This window comes from Entelurus aequoreus, linkage group LG10, assembly GCF_033978785.1.
Source record: "Entelurus aequoreus isolate RoL-2023_Sb linkage group LG10, RoL_Eaeq_v1.1, whole genome shotgun sequence".
NCBI classification, from domain to species: Eukaryota; Metazoa; Chordata; class Actinopteri; order Syngnathiformes; family Syngnathidae; genus Entelurus; species Entelurus aequoreus.
Window position 1 is genome coordinate 57310804 of NC_084740.1, and position 17770 is coordinate 57328573.

Sequence of the window (17770 nt, forward strand, 5' to 3'; positions counted from 1 at the left end):
TCCAGTCCATAGTGGATCTAACATAATAGTGTGAGAGTCCAGTCCATAGTGGATCTAACATAATAGTGTGAGAGTCCAGTCTATAGTGGATCTAACATAATAGTGTGAGAGTCCAGTCCATAGTGGATCTAACATAATAGTGTGAGAGTCCAGTCCATAGTGGATCTAACATAATAGTGTGAGAGTCCAGTCCATAGTGGATCTAACATAATAGTGAGAGTCCAGTCCATAGTGGATCTAACATAATAGTGTGAGAGTCCAGTCCATAGTGGATCTAACATAATAGTGAGAGTCCAGTCCATAGTGGATCTAACATAACAGTGAGAGTCCAGTCCATAGTGGATCTAACATAATAGTGTGAGAGTCCAGTCCATAGTGGATCTAACATAATAGTGTGAGAGTCCAGTCCATAGTGGATCTAACATAATAGTGAAAGTCCAGTCCATAGTAGATCTAATATAATAGTGTGAGAGTCCAGTCCATAGTGGATCTAACATAATAGTGAGAGTCCAGTCCATAGTGGATCTAACATAATAGTGAGAGTCCAGTCCATAGTGGATCTAACATATTAGTGTGAGAGTCCAGTCCATAGTGGATCTAACATAATAGTGAAAGTCCAGTCCATAGTGGATCAAACATAATAGTGAGAGTCCAGTCCATAGTGGATCTAACATAATAGTGAGAGTCCAGTCCATAGTGGATCTAACATAATAGTGAAAGTCCAGTCCATAGTAGATCTAATATAACAGTGAGAGTCCAGTCCATAGTGGATCTAACATAATAGTGTGAGAGTCCAGTCCATAGTGGATCTAACATAATAGTGAAAGTCCAGTCCATAGTAGATCTAAAATAATAGTGTGAGAGTCCAGTCCATAGTGGATCTAACATAATAGTGAGAGTCCAGTCCATAGTGGATCTAACATAATAGTGTGAGAGTCCAGTCCATAGTGGATCTAACATAATAGTGAGAGGCCAGTCTATAGTGGATCTAACATAATAGTGAGAGGCCAGTCTATAGTGGATCTAACATAATAGTGTGAGTGCAGTCCATAGTGGATCTAACATAATAGTGAGAGTCCAGTCCATAGTGGATCTAACATAATAGTGAAAGTCCAGTCCATAGTAGATCTAATATAATAGTGTGAGAGTCCAGTCCATAGTGGATCTAACATAATAGTGAGAGTCCAGTCCATAGTGGATCTAACATAATAGTGTGAGAGTCCAGTCCATAGTGGATCTAACATAATAGTGAGAGGCCAGTCCATAGTGGATCTTACATAATAGTGAGAGTCCAGTCCATAGTGGATCTAACATAATAGTGAGAGTACAGTCCATAGTGGATCTTACATAATAGTGAGAGTCCAGTCCATAGTGGATCTAACATAATAGTGAGAGTACAGTCCATAGTGGATCTAACATAATAGTGTGAGAGTCCAGTCCATAGTGGATCTAACATAATAGTGAGAGTACAGTCTATAGTGGATCTAACATAATAGTGAGAGAGTCCAGTCCATAGTGGATCTAACATAATAGTGAGAGTCCAGTCCATAGTGGATCTAACATAATAGTGAAAGTCCAGTCCATAGTAGATCTAATATAATAGTGTGAGAGTCCAGTCCATAGTGGATCCAACATAATAGTGAGAGTCCAGTCCATAGTGGATCTAACATAATAGTGAGAGTCCAGTCCATAGTGGATCTAACATAATAGTGAAAGTCCAGTCCATAGTAGATCTAATATAACAGTGAGAGTCCAGTCCATAGTGGATCTAACATAATAGTGTGAGAGTCCAGTCCATAGTGGATCTAACATAATAGTGAAAGTCCAGTCCATAGTAGATCTAATATAATAGTGTGAGAGTCCAGTCCATAGTGGATCTAACATAATAGTGAGAGTCCAGTCCATAGTGGATCTAACATAATAGTGTGAGAGTCCAGTCCATAGTGGATCTAACATAATAGTGAGAGGCCAGTCTATAGTGGATCTAACATAATAGTGTGAGTCCAGTCCATAGTGGATCTAACATAATAGTGAGAGTCCAGTCCATAGTGGATCTAACATAATAGTGAAAGTCCAGTCCATAGTAGATCTAATATAATAGTGTGAGAGTCCAGTCCATAGTGGATCTAACATAATAGTGAGAGTCCAGTCCATAGTGGATCTAACATAATAGTGTGAGAGTCCAGTCCATAGTGGATCTAACATAATAGTGAAAGTCCAGTCCATAGTGGATCTAACATAATAGTGTGAGAGTCCAGTCCATAGTGGATCTAACATAATAGTGAGAGTCCAGTCCATAGTGGATCTAACATAATAGTGTGAGAGTCCAGTCCATAGTGGATCTAACATAATAGTGAGAGTCCAGTCCATAGTGGATCTAACATAACAGTGAGAGTCCAGTCCATAGTGGATCTAACATAATAGTGTGAGAGTCCAGTCCATAGTGGCTCCAACATAATAGTGAGAGTCCAGTCCATAGTGGATCTAACATAATAGTGAAAGTCCAGTCCATAGTAGATCTAATATAATAGTGTGAGAGTCCAGTCCATAGTGGATCTAACATAATAGTGAGAGTCCAGTCCATAGTGGATCTAACATAATAGTGAGAGTCCAGTCCATAGTGGATCTAACATAATAGTGAAAGTCCAGTCCATAGTAGATCTAATATAACAGTGAGAGTCCAGTCCATAGTGGATCTAACATAATAGTGTGAGAGTCCAGTCCATAGTGGATCTAACATAATAGTGAAAGTCCAGTCCATAGTAGATCTAATATAATAGTGTGAGAGTCCAGTCCATAGTGGATCTAACATAATAGTGAGAGTCCAGTCCATAGTGGATCTAACATAATAGTGTGAGAGTCCAGTCCATAGTGGATCTAACATAATAGTGAGAGGCCAGTCTATAGTGGATCTAACATAATAGTGTGAGAGTCCAGTCCATAGTGGATCTAACATAATAGTGAGAGTCCAGTCCATAGTGGATCTAACATAATAGTGAAAGTCCAGTCCATAGTAGATCTAATATAATAGTGTGAGAGTCCAGTCCATAGTGGATCTAACATAATAGTGAGAGTCCAGTCCATAGTGGATCTAACATAATAGTGAAAGTCCAGTCCATAGCAGATCTAATATAATAGTGTGAGAGTCCAGTCCATAGTGGATCTAACATAATAGTGAGAGTCCAGTCCATAGTGGATCTAACATAATAGTGTGAGAGTCCAGTCCATAGTGGATCTAACATAATAGTGAGAGGCCAGTCTATAGTGGATCTAACATAATAGTGTGAGTCCAGTCCATAGTGGATCTAACATAATAGTGAAAGTCCAGTCCATAGTAGATCTAATATAATAGTGTGAGAGTCCAGTCCATAGTGGATCTAACATAATAGTGAGAGTCCAGTCCATAGTGGATCTAACATAATAGTGTGAGAGTCCAGTCCATAGTGGATCTAACATAATAGTGAGAGGCCAGTCCATAGTGGATCTTACATAATAGTGAGAGTCCAGTCCATAGTGGATCTAACATAATAGTGTGAGAGTCCAGTCCATAGTGGATCTAACATAATAGTGAGAGAGTCCAGTCCATAGTGGATCTAACATAATAGTGAGAGTCCAGTTCATAGTGGGGCCAGCAGGAGACCATCTCGAGCGGAGACGGGTCAGCAGTGCAGAGATGTCCCCAACCGAGTAGCAACCAATAGTTGTGAATAGGGATGTCCGATAATGGCTTTTTGCCGATATCCGATATTCCGATATTGTCCAACTCTTTAATTACAGATACCGATATCAACCGATACAGATACATACAGTCGTGGAATTAACACATTATTATGCCTAATCTGGACAACCATGTATGGTGAAGATAAGGTCCTTTTTTAAAAAATAAATAAAATAAGATAAATAAATTAATAACATTTTCTTGAAAAGTAAAACAATATAAAAACAGTTACATAGAAACTAGTAATTAATTAAAATGAGTAAAATGAAGTGTTAAAGGTCAGTACTATTAGTGGAGCAGCAGCACGCACAATCATGTGTGCTTACGGACTGTATCCCTTGCAGACTGTATTGATATATATTGATATATAATGTAGGAACCAGAATATTAATAACAGAAAGAAACAACCCTTTTGTGTGAATGAGGGAGGTTTTTTGGATTGGTGCACTAATTGTAAGTGTATCTTGTGTTTTTTATGTTGATTTGATAAAAATAAAAAACAAAACAAAAAATAAAACGATACCGATAATAAAAAAAATGATACCGATAATTTCCGATATTACATTTTAAAGCATTTATCGGACATCTCTAGTTGTGAACCAATAGTGGTACTGCTGTGGTTGATTATGTCGCGCACGGCGGACGCATTTGAGTGACGGACCGCAGGTCGGACTTGACTACAAGTTGTGTTTGTGTACTAAACGGTCCAGTTTGTAGAGGCAGGACTTGATGGAATGAAATGAAACATGTCCTGTCAGCATCTTCTCAATATTTTCATTGATAAATGTCCGTCCTTTGGAGCGACTCACCGGTAGAACATGTTTTTAATGATTTATTGGTTAACCAACCAATAGTGATGACTAGGGATGTCCGATAATGGCTTTTTGCCGATATCCGATATTCCGATATCGTCCAACTCTTTAATTACCGATACCGATATCAACCGATACCGATATCAACCGATATATGCAGTCGTGGAATTAACACATTATTATGCCTAATTTGGACAACCATGTATGGTGAAGATAAGGTACTTTTTAAAAAAAATTATAATAATAAGATAACTAAATTAAAAACATTTTCTTGAATAAAAAAGAAAGTAAAACAATATAAAAACAGTTACATAGAAACTAGTAATTAATGAAAATGAGTAAAATTAACTGTTAAAGGTTAGTACTATTAGTGGACCAGCAGCACGCACAATCATGTGTGCTTACGGACTGTATCCCTTGCAGACTGTATTGATATATATTGATATATAATGTAGGAACCAGAATATTGATAACAGAAAGAAATGGGGGGAGGGAGTTTTTTTGGGTTGGTGCACTAATTGCAAGTGTATCTTGTGTTTTTTATGTTGATTTAATAAAAATAAAAAAAACATTTAAAAAAAAACGATACAGATAATAAAAAAAACTGATACCGATAATTTCCGATATTACATTTTAACGCATTTATCGGCCGATATTATCGGACATCCCTAGTGATGACCCAATAGTTCATCACTCATTGCTAATTTATCAATTTGTCATGTTAGGTTGACAACAATGGATGTGGAAATGTTGCAGCATGCCCAAAAAAAAAGTGCACAACTGTTGCATCATCATCTGAAAGTGTTTTTTTATTTGCCAGCTGCTCACTCGGGATTGCATTTAGGATGAAGAGCTTAGGTTGTGTGACTAGACAGTGATTCACCTGAGGGTCACGCCATTTTAAAGTACTTGTGTCACATTGTCTGGCTCTCATATGAAAGCAAATAGTATGAAAAAAAGTGATTTATGGGGGGAGGGGGAAGCAGTTGAAGTGTGGGCGTGTGAGGGCATTAGGCGGTGTGATACATGAAGGTCAAAGGATGCGATATGATAGCACTCTGGGCTGAGAGGAACCTGGTGGAGGGATTATGAAGATGGATCTTCCATCTGTGACTGGATGAGAGCGCTAAGTAGTGTGCTCCCATCTTTCCAACTCCAATGTGAAAAAGTGTGCAGATTAAACTAATCACATGATTTTTTTATTTGGTGGTGGACAAGTGCTTGAAGTGGACACTTAGGAGAATTAAAGCAACCATCTCTTAGCCAACGCTAAAATGTCAACCTTGTGCTTGATGCACACTCACACTGTGGATTATCCCACATTCCACACACGAGCACCAGGAGGAGGAGGAATGACAGGCAGGTGGTTGGGATTATCAATATGTTAATTGAAATGAGCGGATTAATGAGAGATGGAGACGGGAATGTTTGGGCTTCCGACTTTTATTGACTTCTGTTTGCTTACTCTTGGTTCCCTTACTCACCAGCTCCCTCTTCTTCATGCACTCCATCACCATGAGCAGGATTTGCTGCGACTGGCTTTTGCTGTAGTTGAAGGTCTTCTGAATGGTCACCAGGAGTTGGTCTCGCACGTCGTCACTGACCAGCCTGAAATGTTGGAGAAGAGCTTTTCCTTTAGTTGATTTTTTCTTCGGTCAGTGGTCAACAAAATAAACAAACAGCTGTGAGTTGAACGCTTATTGCGCCTAACCCTATAAACAATGTCAAATACAAGATGAGCTTCCAAAAATGATGACATTTCCTTCGCACAACATATTATATTAGGTTGGAGGTTGAAAAGGCGTTTTAATCCAGTTCCTATACTGACTACACAGAAAATATTTGTAATTATTAGGGATGTCCGATAATGGCTTTTTGCCGATATCCGATATTCCGATATTGTCCAACTCTTTAATTACCGATACCGATATCAACCGATATATACAGTCGTGGAATTAACACATTATTATGTCTAATTTGGACAACCAGGTATGGTTACATAGAAACTAGTAATGAATGAAAATGAGTAAAATGAACTGTTAAAGGTTAGTACTATTAGTGGAGCAGCAGCACGCACAATCATGTGTGCTTACGGACTGTATCCCTTGCAGACTGTATTGATATATATTGATATATAATCTAGGAACCAGAATATTAATAACAGAAAGAAATAACCCTTTTGTGTGAATGAGGAGGGAGGTTTTTTGGGTTGGTGCATTAATTGTAAGTGTATCTTGTGTTTTTTATGTTGATTTAATTAAAAAAAAAATATATAAATAAAAAAAACACGATACTTATAATAAAAAAACCGATACCGATAATTTCCGATATTACATTTTAACGCATTTATCGGCCGATATTATCGGACATCCCTAGTAATTATTGTTATAAATGTAGTGAATTATGAATAAATTGTTTATTTTTCATGCAATGATATTCAGTCATTCAGCATCATGTAATTATTATATTTAAAAAAAAGTTCAATTATGAAGTAAAAAAATATGTTTGTATTTACACTAATTTATACTTTTTAATTTAAGAATAGCGTGTTCTTTAATTATAAATAATTAGGGATGTCCGATAATGGCTTTTTGCCGATATCCGATATTGTCCAACTCTTTAATTACCGATACCGATATCAACCGATACCGATATCAACCGATATATACAGTCGTGGAATTAACACATTATTATGTCTAATTTGGACAACCAGGTATGGTGAAGATAAGGTACTTTTAAAAAAAAATTATAAAATAAAATAAGATAAATAAATTAAAAACATTTTCTTGAATAATTAAAAGAAAGTAAAACAATATAAAAACAGTTACATAGAAACTAGTAATGAATGAAAATGAGTAACATTAACTGTTAAAGGTTAGTACTATTAGTGGACCAGCAGCACGCACAATCATGTGTGCTTACGGACTGTATCCCTTGCAGACTGTATTGATATATATTGATATATAATGTAGGAACCAGAATATTAATAACAGAAAGAAACAACCCTTTTGTGTGAATGAGGAGGGAGGTTTTTTGGGTTGGTGCATTAATTGTAAGTGTATCTTGTGTTTTTTATGTTGATTTAATTAAAAAAAAACAAAAAAATGATACCGATAATAAAAAAAACGATACCGATAATTTCCGATATTACATTTTAACGCATTTATCGGCCGATAATATAGGCAGGCCGATATTATCGGACATCCCTAGTAATTATTGTTATAAATGTAGTGAATTATGAATAAATTGTTTATTTTTCATGCGGTGATATTCAGTCATTCAGTATCATGTAATTACTATATTTTAAAAAAAAGTTCAATTATGAAGTAAAAAAATATGTTTGTATTTACACTAATTTATACTTTTTAATTTAAGAATAGCGTGTTCTTTAATTATAAATAATTAGGGATGTCCGATAATGGCTTTTTGCCGATATCCGATATTCCGATATTGTCCAACTCTTTAATTACCGATACCGATATCAACCGATACCGATATCAACCGATATATACAGTCGTGGAATTAACACATTATTATGTCTAATTTGGACAACCAGGTATGGTGAAGATAAGGTACTTTTTAAAAAAAATTATAAAATAAAATAAGATAAATAAATTAAAAACATTTTCTTGAATAAAAAAGAAAGTAAAACAATATAAAAACAGTTACATAGAAACTAGTAATGAATGAAAATGAGTAACATTAACTGTTAAAGGTTAGTACTATTAGTGGAGCAGCAGCACGCACAATCATGTGTGCTTACGGACTGTATCCCTTGCAGACTGTATTGATAAATATTGATATATAATGTAGGAAGCAGAATATTAATAACAGAAAGAAACAACCCTTTTGTGTGAATGAGGAGGGAGGTTTTTTGGGTTGGTGCATTAATTGTAAGTGTATCTTGTGTTTTTTATGTTGATTTAATTTAAAAAAAAAAAAAAAACGATACCGATAATAAAAAAAACAATACCGATAATTTCCAATATTACATTTTAACGCATTTATCGGCCCACATCCCTAGTAATTATTGTTATAAATGTAGTGAATTATGAATAAATTGTTTATTTTTCAGGCAGTGATATTCAGTCATTCAGTATCATGTAATTACTATATTTAAAAAAAAGTTCAATTATGAAGTAAAAAAATATGTTTGTATTTACACTAATTTATACTTTTTAATTTAAGAATAGCGTGTTCTTTAATTATAAATAATTAGGGATGTCCGATAATGGCTTTTTGCCGATATCCGATATTCCGATATTGTCCAACTCTTTAATTACCGATATCGATATCAACCGATGCCGATATCAACCGATATATACAGTCGTGGAATTAACACATTATTATGTCTAATTTGGACAACCAGGTATGGTGAAGATAAGGTACTTTTAAAAAAAAATTATAAAATAAAATAAGATAAATAAATTAAAAACATTGTCTTGAATAAAAAAGAAAGTAAAACAATATAAAAACAGTTACATAGAAACTAGTAATTAATGAAAATTAGTAAAATTAAGTGTTTAAGGTTAGTACTATTAGTGGACCAGCAGCACGCACAATCATGTGTGCTTACGGACTGTATCCCTGCAGACTGTATTGATATATATTGCTATATAATGTAGGAAGCAGAATATTAATAACAGAAAGAAACAACCCTTTTGTGTGAATGAGGAGGGAGGTTTTTTGGGTTGGTGCATTAATTGTAAGTGTATCTTGTGTTTTTTATGTTGATTTAATAAAAAAATTAAAAAAAATTAATAAAAAAAACCCCAAAAAAACGATACGGATAATAAAAAAAACCGATACCGATAATTTCCTATATTACATTTTAACGCATTTATCTAGTAATTATAGTTATAAATGTAGTGAATTATGAATAAATTGTTTATTTTTCATGCAGTGATATTCAGTCATTCAGTATCGTTGTTTTTAAAGGGCTTTATAAATAAAGTTGGTATGGTATGGTATGGTATCATGTAATTACTATATTTAAAAAAAAATTCAATTATGAAGTAAAAAAATATGTTTTTATTTACACTAATTTATACTTTTTAATTTAAGAATAGCGTGTTCTTTAATTACAATTAAATGTAATTACATTTAAGAATAGTCGAAACAATTTTTTTTATTAATTAATATTGATACAGTAAATAAATACATGTGATTTCACAAATATGTGTGCTAATGAATTCATGTAATATTTTTCAGTCATTTTCAGACATTTTACAACTAGTATAATTCATGTATATAATGCTTTGTAAAAGTATGCTAATGTCTGTTGTTTACCGGTATGCTCTGTCATTTTAATCATTTTTGAAGTATATAACAAAACCTTCATGTTTGTTTTAATTTGTAGGATTATACATAATCTTATAAAATAGAATAAAATGTAGTAATTTACATATTCCTTTGTATCATTATACATAGACAAACCTTTGCGTTAGGTTTTTTTTTGCAATTATGCAGAATATAATCTTAATTATTCGTGTGAAAATATTCAGTTATCTTATTTTTGGACTAATACAAAAAAAGTAATGCAATTAGAATTTTTACAAATAATTATTATTTATTCTCAGGACAGCGTGTGTTTTTTTTTTCCACTAGGAAAGCTTTACTTTTTCAACAACTCATCTTTACAGTTAAACATGAAATATTTTGTAACAAAAGAAAAAAAGTGCCATAAAACTAAATAAATGAATAATGCTGAGAAATACTATGTTGTTACAAAATGTAAAAATATTCAAAAATTAATTGAAAATTCCCCATTGACCAGGGGTGTCAAAGTCAAGGCCCGCGGGCCAGATCCAGCCTGCGAATGAATGATCTATGGCCCCCGGGATGATATTTGACTAGTAGTAGAACAGGCCCGCAGGCCACAGCCGCCTGCTGCTGTTTTGCTAGGAATTTTCAAAATGGGGTCCCAGTAAATTTTTGGGGGGGGGGGGGGTCCTACTTTTTTGTAAGCGTTTTGAAAACAAATGATAAATATATTGCATTATCCTGTTATATCTCACATTCTATATTGTGTTTTGGAAAAAGGGTTGTCGTACACTTTACTTAATTCATAAAAAAACCAAAACAAACGAAAACACATATTTATGCATATGTAAATGTCTTCAGTTATAAACATTCATTTACTTTCCTTTTTCCTTCATGGATCTAAACTATTTTTATTGTAATATTTTCAGAATGTGTTTGTTTTATTTTTGGCCAAAGTAAGACAAAGAAAACAATCTTAACTTGTCTTTATTTTTTACTTTTAATGCCATGATTTTAATAGTCCGACCCGCGTGTGCACACATTTTCCAACCATGCGGCCCCTGAGCTTTAATTGATTGATTGATTGAGACTAGAGATGTCCGATAATGGCTTTTTTGACGATATCCGATATTCCGATATTGTCCAACTCTTAATTACCGATTCCGATATCAAGCGATATCGATATATACAGTCGTGGAATTAACACATTATTATGCCCAATTTTGTTGTGATGCCCCGCTGGATGCATTAAACAATGTAACAAGGTTTTCCAAAATAAATCAACTCAAGTTATGGAAAAAAGTGCCAACATGGCACTGCCATATTTATTATTGAAGTCACAAAGTGCATTATTTTTTTTTAACATGCCTCAAAACAGCAGCTTGGAATTTGGGACATGCTCTCCCTGAGGAGGATGAGGTGGGCAGGGTTGATGGGGTGGGGTGTATATTGTAGCGTCCCGGAAGAGTTAGTGCTGCAAGGGGTTCTGGGTATTTGTTCCGTTGTGTTTATGTTGTGTTACGGTGCGGATGTTCTCCCGAAATGTGTTTGTCATTCTTGTTTGGTGTGGGTTCACAGTGTGGCGCATATTAGTAACAGTGTTAAAGTTGTTTATACGGCCACCCTCCGTGTGACCTGTATGGCTGTTGACCAAGTATGCCTCGCATTCACTTGTGTGTGTGTGAAAAGCCGTAGATATTACGTGACTGGGCCGGCACGCAAAGGCAGTGCCTTTGAGGTTTATTGGCGCTCTGTACTTCTCCCTACGTCCGTGTTAAAAAGTCATACATTTTACTTTTTGAAACCGATACCGATAATTTCCGATATCACATTTTAAAGCATTATCTCTATTTTTTAGTTTTAATGCCATGATTTTAATAGTCCGGCCCACCCTCCGTGTGACCTGTATGGCTGTTGACCAAGTATGCCTCGCATTCACTTGTGTGTGTGTGAAAAGCCGTAGATATTACGTGACTGGGCCGGCACGCAAAGGCAGTGCCTTTGAGGTTTATTGGCGCTCTGTACTTCTCCCTACGTCCGTGTTAAAAAGTCATACATTTTACTTTTTGAAACCGATACCGATAATTTCCGATATCACATTTTAAAGCATTATCTCTATTTTTTAGTTTTAATGCCATGATTAAACCGATAATTTCCGATATCACATTTTAAAGCATTATCTCTATTTTTTAGTTTTAATGCCATGATTTTAATAGTCCGGCCCACCCTCCGTGTGACCTGTATGGCTGTTGACCAAGTATGCCTCGCATTCACTTGTGTGTGTGTGAAAAGCCGTAGATATTACGTGACTGGGCCGGCACGCAAAGGCAGTGCCTTTGAGGTTTATTGGCGCTCTGTACTTCTCCCTACGTCCGTGTTAAAAAGTCATACATTTTACTTTTTGAAACCGATACCGATAATTTCCGATATCACATTTTAAAGCATTATCTCTATTTTTTAGTTTTAATGCCATGATTAAACCGATAATTTCCTATATCACATTTTAAAGCATTATCTCTATTTTTTAGTTTTAATGCCATGATTTTAATAGTCCGGCCCACCCTCCGTGTGACCTGTATGGCTGTTGACCAAGTATGCATCGCATTCACTTGTGTGTGTGTGAAAAGCCGTAGATATTACGTGACTGGGCCGGCACGCAAAGGCAGTGCCTTTGAGGTTTATTGGCGCTCTGTACTTCTCCCTACGTCCGTGTTAAAAAGTCATACATTTTACTTTTTGAAACCGATACCGATAATTTCCGATATCACATTTTAAAGCATTATCCCTATTTTTTAGTTTTAATGCCATGATTTTAATAGTCCGGCCCGCGTGTGCACAGATTTTCCTCCTAAAATGAGTTTGACACCCCTGGATTATATTACGCCTATGAATAAATGATAAAGATAAAAAAGACTCACCCTCCGTCCTCGGAGAACTTGTGTGCAAAGGAAATGATGTCGGAGGCGCGCCCGCTGCCGTCACACACCACCACCGGAATGGGAGGCTCGTCTCTCAGACTCTCCAAGGCGATGGAGATAACGTTCGGGCCTCCTTCCACGATCAGACACACCAGCGGCACGCCCTGGCCCAAACCTGGAGCACATTCAGTAACAGCGGTTTTTTCCCCCCAATGGAAACTGTCTTCTCTGGGAGAGAACTTGAAGGCGAGGTCACACACAAGGAGGAAGGAGGGAGTGAAGTCTGTGGTGACAGCTGAGCATCCCTTTGCTGTCCCTGCCTTATCCGAGCTCCAGGCATAGGATGACAAAGGGAAGCCCATAGGTCACAGAGGAAGCTCTCCATCCACGACAAAAAACACAGAGAAATGGATGAAGGAGGCTTTCGCTGCCACTTACGGGTGTTGATCTTCTGCAGCGAGATGTGCTTCTCCAACAGGCGCCGCAGTTTGACCTCGGAGCCGTACTTGCCGCACGTGCCGTTGTCGGTCAGGATGAAGTGCGAGTGGCTGTTGTTGAGCACGGCCAGCTTGCTCAGAGGGTTGGCCATGGTCTGGTAGGGTCTGGTCACCTGCGGGGGGGGAGCAGGAGAAGACATCAACGGCGTGTCCTCGGTGGAAGGCTTCACGGGTTACGGAGGCTTACGTCCTTCCCGATGAGGTCCTCTTTGTTTTCCAGGATCCCCCACGGGGCGATGCCGATTGCACACACTTTCCCCCGGGACTTGGAGGAATGGTCCTTTAAGGCGTCTCCCACATGACGGATCACACCTTATTTGGAAGAAGGAAATGAAGGCGCACTTAAAATCCTGTCATTTTCTCAAAAATGGACAGTGCGCCTTATAACCCAATGTGCCTAAAACACAGAATAATTCTGTTTGTGCTTACCGACCTCAAAGCAATTTTATTTGGTACATGGTGTAATGATAAGTGTGACCAGTAGATGGCAGTCACACATAAGAGATAATAATAATAATAATAATAATAATGGATTAGATTTATACAGCACTTTTCTAGACACTCAAAGCGCTTCACAGAGAAGTGAGAAGCCATCATTCATTCACACCTGGTGGTGGTAAGCTACTTTCGTAGCCACAGCTGCCCTGGGGTAGACTGACGGAAGCGTGGCTGCCAGTTTGCGCCTACGGCCCCTACGACCACCACCCATTATTCATCCTTCATTCACCAGTGTGAGCGGCACCGGGGGCAAGGGTGAAGTGTCCTGCCCAAGGACACAACGGCAGCGATTTGGATGGTAAGAGGCGCGGAGCGAACATGCAACCCTCAGGTTTCTGGCACGGCTGCTCTACCCACTACGCCAGTGTTTTTCAACCACTGTGCCGCGGCACACTAGTGTGCCGTGAGATATTGTCTAGTGTGCCGTGGGAAATTATGCAACTTCACCTAATTGGGCCAAAAAACATTTTTTGCAAATCAATAATTATAATAATGTGCCATTGTCTAGTGCAGGGGTCGGCAACCCGCGGCTCTAGAGCCGCATGCGGCTCTTTAGCGCCGGCCTAGTGGCTCTCTGGAGCTTTTTCATAAATGTATGAAAAATGGAAAAAGATGAGGGGAAAAAATATATATTTTTGGTTTTAATATGGTTTCTGTAGGAGGACAAACATGACACAAACCTCCCTAATTGTTAGAAATCCCACTGTTTATATTAAACATGCTTCACTGATTCGAGTATTTGGCGAGCACCGTTTTGTCCTACTAATTTTGGCGGTCCTTGAACTCACCTTAGTTTGTTTACATGTATAACTTTCTCCGACTTTCTAGGACGTGTTTTATGCCACTTCTTTTTTTGTCTCATTTTGTCCACCAAACTTTAAACGTTGTGCATGAATGCACAAAGGTGAGTTTTGTTGATGTTATTGACTTGTGTGGAGTGCTAATCAGACATATTTGGTCACTGCATGACTGCAAGCTAATCGATGCTAACATGCTATTTAGGCTAGCTATATGTACATATTGCATCATCATGCCTCATTTGTAGGTATATTTGAGGTAATTTAGTTTACTTTAAGTCATCTTAATTCAATTTATATCTCATGACACACTATCTGTATGTAATATGGCTTTTAATTTTTTGCGGCTCCAGATTTGTTTTTGTATTTTTGGTCCAATATGGCTCTTTCAACATTTTTGGGTTGCCGACCCCTGGTCTAGTGCAGTGTTTTTCAACCTTTTTTGGTATGTAAAAGGTATGTAATGCTTAAACCAAAAATGAACAAAAGGCACTGAAACATAGGGATGGCTATGCAAAACAAAAGTAAAACTGAACTGGCTACAAAGTAAACAAAAACAGAATGCTGGATGACAGCAAAAACTTACAGCGTGTGGAGCGGAGACGGCGTCCACAAAGTACGTCCGTACGTGACATGACATGACAATCAACAGTGTCCCCACAAAGAAGGATAGTGTACGCACAACTTAAATAGTCTTGATTGCCAAAACAAAGCAGGTGCGGGCATTGGAACTCAAAGGAAGGCGTGACGCTGCTACAGGAGAACACCAACAAAACAGGAAGGGTCACCAAATTAACAGCGCAAGACAGAAACTAAAGCACTATACACAGGAAACAACAACAAACTCAAAATAAGGCATGACAACCTGGTGGAGTTTCATTTTTTAACCTTTTCTGCCGGTGGTGTGCCTTCGTATTTTATTTTATGAACAAAATGTGCCCAGGCTCAAAAAAGGTTGAAAAACACTGCACTGCGCCATGCCACCCCTTGTATTACGTTAGTAAACAACACCAAAACTTTAAATGTTCCATTGAGAATATAGAACATTACACACGGCACTCAAAAATCTGTCAAAATGTTTTTAGTACGACTTTGGTAAGCTATGAAGCCGCACCGCTTGATGGATTGTCGGCGCATTGAACATATGAGTATTATTATGGTGTGTGTATAAGGACTGCAAAATGGCACCTATTAACAGAAATATTATCCGGCGTTCTGTTTCGCAATATTATGCAAAACCAACTTTTCTTACCTTCTGGTACTTGCTGATGGGTATTTGGGATCTGCATAAGTACTGAAAATTTGCGCAGGTCTGCCTTTGTAGTCCGTGACGACGCCGTAGTCATAAGCTTCTTATTTTTCTCTATCTTCTTATGTGGCATTCATCCTCCGCTGTTGCCATTTCTAATATAAAGTAGTGTAAAGTTCTTACTTATATCTGTCAGTAAAATAGCTATCAAAGCGCTAAAACATACCGGTGTAGTGAGTTTACATTATTCACCCGAGGAACTTTAGTTATCAAAGGGTTCCGGTGGGACGTTTTTTGCACGGGACACATTTCCGGCGTTGTTGTTGCACTAGTGAGCCACGGATGAGGAGACGCTGCTCCGTTATCGATTGAAGTAAAGTCTGAATGTCAGCTCTCACTGGATCGGTTCGCAGCCGAGTGTGAAGCGACTGGGATGAGAATCAGCACCTCCAAGTCCGAGTCCACGGTTCTCGCCCGGGAAAGGGTGGAGTGCCATCTCCGGGTTGGGGAAGAGATCTTGCCCCAAGTGGAGGAGTTCAAGTACCCCGGAGTCTTGAAGAGTGGATGGTGAGATCGACAGGCGGATCGGTGCGGCGTCTTCAGTAATGCGGACGCTGTATCGATCCGTTGTGGTGAAGAAGGAGCTGAGCCGGAAGGCAAAGCTCTCAATTTACCGGTCGATCTACGTTCCCATCCTCACCTATGGTCATGAGCTTTGGGTTATGAGCGAAAGGACAAGATCACGGGTACAAGCGGCCCAAATGAGTTTCCTCCCCTTATAAATAGGGTGAGAAGCTCTGTCATCCGGGAGGAACTCAGAGTAAAGCCGCTGCTCCTCCACATGGAGAGGAGCCAGATGAGGTGGTTCGGGCATCTGCTCAGGATGCCACCCGAACGCCTACCTAGGGAGGTGTTTAGGGCACGTCTGACCGGCAGGAGGCCACGGGGGAAGACCCAGGACACGCTGGGAAGACTATGTCTCCCGGCTGGCCTGGGAACGCCTCGGGATCCCCCGGGAGGAGCTGGACGAAGTGGCTGGGGAGAGGGAAGTCTGGGCTTCTCTGCTTAGGCTGCTGCCCCCGCGACCCCACCTCGGATAAGCGTAAGAAAATAAATAGATGGAATGGATGTCATTAAAACAGTTAGCGCCATCTTTAGATACTCCTTCCACTCCCGTCCTTGCACGCTACACCGCTACAACAAAGATGACGGGGAGAAGACGCTATCAAAGTGGAGGCACGTAAATAAGACCGCCCACAAAACAGTGCATTCTGAAGCGACTGTCAGAAAGCGACTTGAAGATGATCTGTAAAACATCATTTATGCAACATTTTGACCAAAGAACCACCATTACTTATACCTTTTAATCCGGTGCGCCCTATGGTCCGGAAAATACGGTATGTTAGGCTTGAATGTTTGCGTGGATGTGATGGAGTGATCAGTTAGGAACAGTTCAGGCGGACTACTCGCACCCAAACGCCCCACAGCTCAGCACATATGATGAATTGTGCCGTAATTAGAGTGCCTGGCACAATGGGCCGAGGAAGAAGCATTATGTAATGAACGCAGGGGTAATCTTCTAATGTCACTAAGAGTTATTTGTGAAGTCGACAGGAAACAAATGATCCCTCACCGGTGTTGACCCCGCCAGTGAAGATCCAAGCGCCCGTGGTGACGGCGGCTTTAATCAGGCCTTTGCCGAAAACCTGCTTGAGTTTGGGCTGCAGGTCGAAGTTCTGGAGGCCCCCGTGCACGGAGATGAGCAAGGTGGGCAGCTCCAACTGCCAGTCCTTCACCATCAGATGCAGCAGGTTGTCGGGTTTTGTGTCGAAGGAGGCACGGATGTACTGGCATGGGAAACATTCGGGTGGGGGGGTTAGGGTTCGATTCCATCAACAACCAACATTGTGCAGTGTTTCCCACAAACTGTCAAGATACCCGTGGCTGTGGGGGCGTGGCTATGGGCGTGGTCACCATGACATCATCGAGTAATTTGCATAATTTACTACAATGATATGA

General features: G+C 38.8%; 1 protein-coding gene across 6 annotated transcripts in view; it reads right to left on the bottom strand.

The window, feature by feature from the left end:
• The window catches only part of LOC133658832 (transient receptor potential cation channel subfamily M member 1-like), a 165384-nt gene that overhangs the window by 67716 nt on the left and 79898 nt on the right, over positions 1 to 17770 (bottom strand). For 5 of the 6 annotated variants that reach the window (XM_062061275.1, XM_062061278.1, XM_062061277.1 and 2 more), the window contains 5 exons: positions 17385 to 17598; positions 13395 to 13519; positions 13149 to 13320; positions 12711 to 12885; positions 6015 to 6138 (listed from right to left, as the gene is read on the bottom strand). In XM_062061275.1, the coding sequence (XP_061917259.1) occupies positions 6015 to 6138; positions 12711 to 12885; positions 13149 to 13320; positions 13395 to 13519; positions 17385 to 17598 (810 nt within the window). Of the gene's footprint in view, positions 1 to 6014; positions 6139 to 12706; positions 12886 to 13148; positions 13321 to 13394; positions 13520 to 17384; positions 17599 to 17770 lie in introns of those variants that run through there. The other variant, XM_062061279.1, reaches the window with a different exon arrangement.